Genomic DNA, 9,205 nt, shown 5'->3' with positions numbered 1-9,205 from the left:
CACATATTGCAAAATCTGTATTCCACCATTAAGTCAGTGGTAAGTTTAGGATTCCCTTATTTTTCATTTGCTGTTTACACTCGTAGATTTGATTTTGTTTCCAAAACCAAAAAGATTTCCATGTACTGACTACATAGCGAAGTTTCATGCTGACAGACCAAGACTATGTTAACTGGCTCAGAAGCAAAACCTAACTACATCACATTACCATTCTTGATTGTGAAACAAAAGTAGACAACAATGGTTTAATAGGACCTGTTGTTTAATGAGACTTTGCTGTAACTCCTGCATTCACTCAATTAGTAAATGGGTCCTCTATTCAGTACTAGGCATCCTACTTCTCATTTTTCCAAGTGCGACACATCCCACCCCGTGATACCCAAAACCCTATACCCACCCCCTGCCATTAGCCTTCAGTGTCCCACATTGGGTCTTGGCATCCTTCTGAACATTCAGGATATGGAGACTCCTCCCCCAACCTCCTCGAATCCTCTATCCCCCTGCCCCACCAACCAGCACACACACCCGTTTGATTGTGATTGACAGTGTCTTTGTTCCATTGTGTGGAGCTGTCGCCTCTGATGAAGACACATACACGGAGCTGAGGCACTGCACTCATTGTACACTGCTCAGAAACCACAGGTCTGCAACCAGTAGCACAATCCCCTTACAGCAAGATCCAGGCATTCTGACTGGGTGAGCGTAACCTGTTTGAGGATACAAAGACACAGACACAAGGCATACGATGGAGTGCAAGAAAAACTAGGTAACACAGGCCAGGCCTTATGCCTCTGCCAGAGTGGACCTGGACCAGGGGGTCCAGACCCAATGGGCTAAGAGGGCCAGCTGGAGAGGGAGGCTCAGGACTGCGCAATGTGTCTGAGGTTGTCATTAGTTTTCACCCCTCCTCAGGGATGGGAACCAGGTCACATTCTCTCACACGGCACAAAGCGGGGTGTGTGTGTGAGAGGGGGGTTGGGGGTTCAAGGGAGGGGTTTTGATGGGGGGCAGGCCATGACCTCTTTATATCCATCAACAGATCACTAACTTTGCCCATAGACATGCTAGTATAACACATTCACACACGCACACACACACACGCATTCACATACATGCAAACACATGCTAATGTGCACGTATGTGCACAGATAAGCAACCTCACAAAATGCATATGCAAAAACAAGTATGAGCTCTGCTGGTGGCCTTAAATGTGTTTTGTAAGGGAATATTGTCCTCAAAGTCTTTGTCTAGAGTGATATCGTTGTTGCTGTTGCTAACATCTGCTGCTTACTAATATTTGTCTTCCCAAATTACTTTTTAAAATGTCTTGTATGAATTGATTTTGAGGGTAGCATATGTGAAAGACATGTTGTAACAAAAGCAGTTAATTAAACTAATCTGCCTATGAAATCATGATAGTTACAACACAGCCTAAAGATTGCACCTGCCCATCCCAGGCAGAGACAGAGAACCCATTGGCCTACACAGCCACAAGTCTAAGAAGATGCTTTGATTTTTCATGTAGGTAAAACAAATGTAATTTACAGTGGTTCAGCAGCATCATCAAAGGACCAGGACCCTGGAGCAACTTAGTTGCACATAATCCAACGGTTTGTTATTATGCAGTGGGACACACTAAAATGTCTGCAGCAAAAATAAGTCTAAACTCTGAAATCTACAAGTTGGAAAACAGTAAAATATTGCCCCCTCTTGGTGTTCAGGAAGACTTGCAGACTAACAACTCACAAAAAAGAAAAACACTTGCAGAAATTAGTACAATATGAAATTACAGCGTAAGACAGGATGGTGAGATTGTGGAATTCACATTCTTCAAAAAGAAAAAACAAAATATAAAACATTTTGAGGTAAATCGAAATTCAGTTTATTCTAAGTCAAACATTAACATAAAAAATATCTGACATGCCCCTTCTAAAAACCTTTGAAAACCAAAAACATTCAATTTATCAAAAGTTTAAAAACATGATTCAGCAGTTATGACCATGAGAACACTACATTGAGGCAAACAAGAAATTAAGGGCATAAAAAGCAGATTTATATATTCTGACTGTCTTTATATATGTCATAACTCTGATAAGAATAAAGTTACAGCCTACAAGTTATAGCACTATTTCTCTATTTTCTAAAATTTTATACTTTCACATATTAACTGAGTTCATTTTTTGTGCTTTGATGTTTGTCCATGAGACTTGTATCTCATCTTCTCTCTGTTGTTTTCTTCTCTGCTCCTTTCATGTAGCAATAAGTAAGGCACGGACCTCCTTTCATAAAATGTTCTGTATGTACAATATTCAAATGTCACTGCTGTCAGTGTGGTGTATGCATGCTTCTCTGTTAGTACATAAGGTCACCCTGCATTTACATCTCTGTGGAAAAAAATTTGTGCAATTGTGCATGTTGTTTGACAAAGCTTATCGTGGTAGTGTCTTTGAACTAAAGGAACATCCTCTCTCCGAGTTACTAGTTCTAGTCTACCTGCTCTGCACAGAACCTCAGAGAAAGACTCTGAGGGACTCGGAGGTTATGGGAAAGCACGGGATTGAACGCAGGCCTCAGTTGGGGGAGATGGTGCGTCTGCGCAGGCAGCTGCATGTCAGGCACTTGAGAATGCTCATGGTGATGTGCATGAGAGGCCCGAAATTGAAGAGTAGATTGTAGAAGGTGTTCACAGAGAGGCCGCCAGTCTCATCTGCGTACTTTAAGGCCACGATAGGTGTATAGAGGCTGTTGGTCAGATTCCTGAAGCGAGGGCTGTCTGACTCAATAACCTTCTTAGTGCACTGGAAGAATAAGAAACAAAGAAAGTTTGGGGTGATTTTATAGGATGATTTATACTTTATATCAGTCAGTGAATAGAAAATGTGTTTAATTTTTAAATTCTGACATAGATTGAATCGAATGTGAGTTCAAAACTCATTCCCTTACTTTAGCTATGTCCTCTGGTGTCTGGCCCATGGCTTCAAAAATATCGATGGACGATGGCAGGTAAACGTCTTTAAAATAACGAACTGTGTCTGCATCTACTCCTGGATACTCCATCTTAGCCACATCCTCCATCATCTTTGTCTCAAATTCAGTGTGGACTGGGCCAGGTTCAATCATGCTCAACCTGAGGCAAGTCACATACAGAGCAGTCTGTGAGTGAGCATGTATCGTCAAAAAGTGAAGACAGATGTGAAGATAAGACAGAGGAAAGAGGTTTATCTACCGGATATTGAACTTCATCAGCTGCACAGCCATACTCTCACAGAATCCTTCCATCGCAAACTTAGAGGCAGTGTAAACATCGTTGAACACAACCCCTGAACAAAAAACACAGGGAGATAAGGTCCATCACTGCATTGTATTATCAAGTGTCATATTACTCAGCTAAGAGAATACATAATTTAAACTTCTTTTACACACAAAGGGCTGAACTACTTATAACAAAGTGTAAAAGATAGCATTCAGATAGAGCAATACAAGTGCCTGGCATATTATGAAAGCCAGTTTAGCAACTCATTGCCTTGTTCTGGTAAATCCCAATCACATGATAACTTCAAACAAGGAAAAACAAACTCTAATTAATGGCTTTTAGACCCTAGTTATAAAACAGGTATTAACAGCAAATGGGTAAAAGTTTAAACAGTTAAGCCTTCAAATACTGATACATTGTGGCTTCTAACTGCAATGTTTTCCTGTACTAACTATACTGTAGTACACTGCAACATCTGGGGAAAAAATAACTCTTGCCTGCAATTACAAAGTCAGCTTTAAAGCATGATTTTTAATGATAGTCAGAATGGTGAAGTATTATCTCCAAAGCAGATTTTCCTATCCGCCATTAAAAATGAACAAGTCCTACCCTGGAGACCCATAACACTGCTCATGACCACAATGTGTCCTGAACGCCTCTTCTTCATGTCTGGCATCACTTCTTTGATCATTCGAACAACACCAAAAAAGTTGGTGTCAAATACTCTCTTCATCTCATCAATGCTGATGCTTTCCACGGGTCCAAGCAAGCCCACACCTGCATTGTTGACTGACAGGAAGCACACAGACAGCACAGTTGGTATTCTGCTCATGTGTTCAACATTGCAAATACACAAACTTTTAAACTTAAAATGATTCATTTAGTCCTATGAGAATGAACAGATGGTAGTACTGTACATTGCCAGCAGATGTCAGTATGTGACAAATACAGCCAGATGTGATGTAACACCAGCCCATGTTGAAGGGCCTCTGGGTCTTGAGTAATTACATCTAGTGGGTGCAATGTTGGATTTAGAGTAAGGCGAAAGCAGGTTTATAAATAGAAGCTTTATCCAGACTTAAGCTTTAAGTAATAATCGTAAAGATGTATTCAGAAATCATTAATCCAGAAACATACTGCGCCACAAAATCTATTAAAGGTGACCCAATTTATTGCTGCTGGCGTTTACTGAGAATTCTGCATTTCAGAACCATCCTCTGCTTTGTTTAAGCTGTGAAGACACAAGTTAAGACAAAGAAAGCAGATGAACCTGCAGGACTGGTGTCAGCTGTATCTCACTTATGATAGCCCATGATGGCCTTTTCTATTTGAGTACATAATCTATCTGCCCTCTGGAATTTCAAGACTCTCAATCCCCTCCTTCCACCCACTCAACTGCAAAACCACAGAGAGTGTTACAACTTGTCTGGAAACATTTCTATTATGAGTCTTCACAACCTTTGTCCTGAAACTGTGTTATTGAAACAGTAATAACAGTGAACTTGTTTTTCAACTTACCTCAAAAGCAATTTCCCCCCCTAAAAGTACATAACAGTATATATATTAGATACAGGCTACTGCGGCAAGGAGGTTGGGGTTAGTGATCTGTGCGTTTGGTCAGTATTCCTACACTCAAATGTGAGACAGACTAAATTGATATAAATTCTAAGTTCCATACATGGTGGAAGTATACATGTGCTTTGTTATAAAAGACAAAGCACATGTATACTCATGCTTACCACACATTGGGAATAGATCAAAAGAGGAGAGGCAGTCCTGTTTTCACTCACTCAGAATATCAATATGGCGGTCCTTAACGTTGTCGACGCACTGTCTGACCGACTCATCACTGCACACGTCTAGTGGAAGCAACACCAAGGTCTTTCCATATGCATCTCCAGCTGCCTCCAATAGCTTGTCCTTCTTTTTCAGGTCCCGCATAGTAGCGATGACTGATCGGGAAAGACAAAGAATGGAAGATGGATGATGTGGCAATGAGAGGAATAAAGTCTTTTTTTAACCAACATTGTTGTTGAGATAAACATTGTCATGTTATGTTTAAAGAAAGTATGAATATGTGTAATTGAAGGTTCTGAGCTTGCCATATCATGTTTATTAACATGTACTGTGAAAGAGTGCAATGTTAAATTCAACCAGGAGATCCAAGTCTGACTCTGTTGTGAGACCAGAATTGCTTTGCCTGCGACTCTGTGGTCTTCCTCCTTATAAAGTAAGTATATATATATTTTTTCTGTATGTTTATTGTATTTATTTTTTTCATTCTCACCCAATGCTTTGACAGTTTAATGCAACAAAACTACAGGCATGGGGTTAGGAGTAGATCGTGATTTGGTGTAAAAGCACAGACTGTCGAATCTGCATGTTCTCCACAAAGTCTCACAAAGTTATAAATAGACACGGGGTGGTCTTCTCCCTGAGAATCTTTCAGATGACACGCATCCCTTTGTTCTAGGAACACAATCGGATTAAATCTCTCTCTGGTGAATGGGCTGTGTCAAACAGCCAGTAACTACAAGAAGTAAAGTGCAAGGTAATTGTTATAAATTGGCTTTATTCTTAGACTTTAGGTATTCATATTCTGTTATTTACTAAATAATCTATGTTCCTAGTTTGTACTTTTCCACTCTACTCACATAAACGCAATGTATGTCCAAAACTTTAAGATGAAGTAGCGGGATAAAATAACTGGTTCAGATAAAGCGTCTCTGTTAGGACAGATAGGTCTGGTACAGTAGATACACGCCTGAAACAACACTCACACACACACACACACACGTTGTTTATCACATCCAAAGAACATGACAAAGTCGGTGGATGGCCTGCTCATATCACTAGCAAATGTCCAATTATACTTTGTCGAGTGTAAGTACAACCTCTGTGAGATAAAGGTGAACATAAATATGAAATGTTTCCGGATATCGGGGCTCTGTCACTCTGAGTCCAGCACTGCTATACTTCACATGTGACCACTAATAAATACTTTGTTTAACTTAAGATTTCTCCAGCTTGTTCTTGGGCTTCCAATGAAAGAATCGGGCTAAGAATCAAAACTTTTTTTGGGGGTGCATTTTAAGCTCCACACTTTCACTATTTATCCTTTTATAGTGAATAACTACAAAAATAATAAATTAAGTTTTGTTGCTAAAAACACAGCAGTGATGTAATACTGACATAGTTAAACATGAACCGTGTAAACCACCAGCCAACAGAGCTTACTGAATGGACACAAAAGCAGGAACACACATTCACACACACTCAAAGTTGTGACACTGTCAGGGTCAAAGATCCCAAATGAGGCCACGCCTTTTACAGGGCACTGAATTGCTGCCCTGTGAACTTCACACACTTAACCTACATACAATGCAGGAATCTATCATGACCAGCTGCTATCAACACAGGGTTGACTTTGGTTTCATGGATTCTTCCACGTTGTGTTCTGCTCACACTTTTGCTGACTGACATTACTTTACAGGGAAAAGAGGGGCGGTGCTATTGCACAATGGCAATAATCAGGAGTAAACAACATGTTATTCCCACATTTATCTACATCTACCTGCTGTCCATGGCAGATAGAGACAGATCTTCACCTGATTCTTGTGTGAACACAGAACGGGATTATTAAGAATGATAGTCCAATGTTGTAGAGGTTAGACCTTGTGGGGGATTATCCCTTTATTTTTTTCACTTCTTACTACATTTCACAACACATTGTAATGCCAGATCCCATTTTTTTTTGAGAACCTTCCTTTATAAATGTTGAATAACCCGCTTTATCAAGCTGTCAGATATACACTGTGCATGAATAATTTCTTGAAAGTTTGAGTTAGAACTAATCTTTTGATTTGAGAAGTGGGTGTTCATGCAGGCAACAGAAAGATTTATGTATTGATAGAGTGGTAAACAAGAGATCCATTGTTCTTCTGGTTCCTGAAGGAAATACTCCTGGGCAGCTTAAACATTCTTGAATGAAACACACTGCACTGCAAACGCAGAGACATTTGGGGACTTTGTTAGAGTTTTGTACATGTCACTGCAACTAATTGTTACTCCCCACACAAAGCAATGTCTAATCTCTGCTGGATTTTCTAAGGAACAGAGCAGATCAGCCCCATTTCTCACTGCTGATTGAAAGCAGCTCACGGTGAGGAATAAAGTCTCCTAAACCAGTGTTGGGAGGGAGCGAGCATTATCCGCTTTTGTTTTGCACATCTATTTTATGGTAATAAATCCCATCTGATCCCAGCGGCCCAGTGAGGAAAAAAAAAAAAAAACAACAGACAAAATGTTGAACTCACCCTTGCACAGTTTTACCCACAGTGGCAAAATGCTAGCTGTCATGACTCCCTTCATCTATTATTTACAGAATGCATAATAAAGGGTTTCACGGTCCTGTAATGAGTCACAGCTAAGACCAAAGTCTTGTCAGACACGTCTAAAGGCAACAGGCTTTGGGTTGCTAAGGTGGTCTGAGGCTCCATGAAATGAAAAGGTTTTGAAATCAATTCCACTTTCTACAGTGGCATTAATGATGGGTGGGAAGCAAGAGAAGGGACACGCAGAAGAACAATGTCAGTGTGGGACACCCCAACTCCCCTATGCACCAATGAAGACTTCAAACAAGGCCCTTGCTTCAGAGTGAACCCATGCTTGTACAGGTCTCAAACTTTGTCCCCCTTTCCACACTCGCTCCAGAGAGGGGACTATAGGCACATTAGATACGGTACTAAACTGGAGCAGACGCTCTACAATTCACAGCAATAAAGGGAGCTCTGTGCTGGAGAAGTCACTTGAAAGAGAACTGACAAGACTCTTTTTCTGAATTCTGCCTGGCAAGCGGCATCCTCACAGAGCCCTACCCTGGCAGCACCGTTTTCAGATGATAATAGGTGAGCCAAAGGGGCCACTGAATCTCACTTCTGACAAAAGCATATGATTCCGATATTGGTTGGGTAAGCTACAGGAGTGGACACTACATAAAAGCACATAATGAGCGTTAAGACGGAGCGTTGTGCATGTAACTCAGTCGAACTCTATGCGTAAAAGAGGTGCGATAGCAGTGTTGTAGGAAAAGTAAACACGGCCAACCTAGCCTTTCAAGCGAGCCACACTGTTATAGACTTATTACTGATTGAAAATAAAAACAATGTAGAATAAAGCGTATTTACCATGGTAACGCTTCTTTTCATCATTGGCCAGTGTGACGGCAATTCGTAACCCGATGCCCGAGGAGCAGCCGGTGATCAGCACAACTTTCTGCCCACTGTTCGCCATGATTTGCACGGGTAGGCTCTGTGTTTTTCAGCGGTCCTCTGCTCTGGATGGTCGCTGCGAAGGGAGCTACTGATCACCGGACCTTTAAAAAACTAAAAGCGGATCATGCAGCCACTGCAGCCATGTGAGCGCCTAATTCAGTCACATGTTCAGTAAAATCAGTAAACCAAAAAGACGTGACATAACACCTCTTGCTGTTTCAAACTTGATAGGTGTCGCCTGGTCAGGAAAATGTAGCCCAGTTAATTCTTTAAAAAAAAAAAAAAAAAAAAAAGTGGGCTCGTGCATGCGCCCACGTGCATGTTGCAGAGGGGGCAGTGCTTATTTGATTTCTGAGCTGTTGACCCCAGCTGTAACAATTACACAGCGTTCACGTATTTTCCACACCGTTCAGGAAATATTTTTGATTGGAGTTATGGTTTTAACACGGTACATCTAGTAGACAGCATTTAAGAAGAAAACGTTTTATTCTATCATTTAAAATGAGTGCACATGTTACTTCAACGATAAAACAAGTGTATATCTGTCCTACGTCTATGATGAAAAACGCTTATCATGATGAGGATTATTGTTGTTGTTGTTGTCATGTTATTGTTGTGTCCCCCCTCTTTTTCCCCAGACTTTAAACGCACATTAACCTTTAATTCTACGCGCATTTGT

General features: G+C 40.8%; 1 protein-coding gene across 1 annotated transcript; it reads right to left on the bottom strand.

The window, feature by feature from the left end:
* Positions 1 to 406: 406 nt before the first annotated feature.
* On the bottom strand, positions 407 to 8,787 carry rdh8a (retinol dehydrogenase 8a). Its single transcript, XM_075454397.1, has 6 exons — positions 8,440 to 8,787; positions 5,044 to 5,205; positions 3,863 to 4,042; positions 3,227 to 3,320; positions 2,944 to 3,127; positions 407 to 2,798 (listed from the first exon to the last, which is right to left on the bottom strand). The coding sequence occupies exons 1-6, from the start codon at positions 8,543 to 8,545 to the stop codon at positions 2,571 to 2,573; spliced, it is 954 nt and encodes a 317-aa protein (XP_075310512.1). The 5' UTR covers positions 8,546 to 8,787; the 3' UTR covers positions 407 to 2,570.
* Positions 8,788 to 9,205: the final 418 nt, after the last annotated feature.

This window comes from Odontesthes bonariensis, chromosome 21 (assembly GCF_027942865.1).
Source record: "Odontesthes bonariensis isolate fOdoBon6 chromosome 21, fOdoBon6.hap1, whole genome shotgun sequence".
NCBI classification, from domain to species: domain Eukaryota; kingdom Metazoa; phylum Chordata; class Actinopteri; order Atheriniformes; family Atherinopsidae; genus Odontesthes; species Odontesthes bonariensis.
This window is presented reverse-complemented; position numbering and strand designations above follow the sequence as displayed.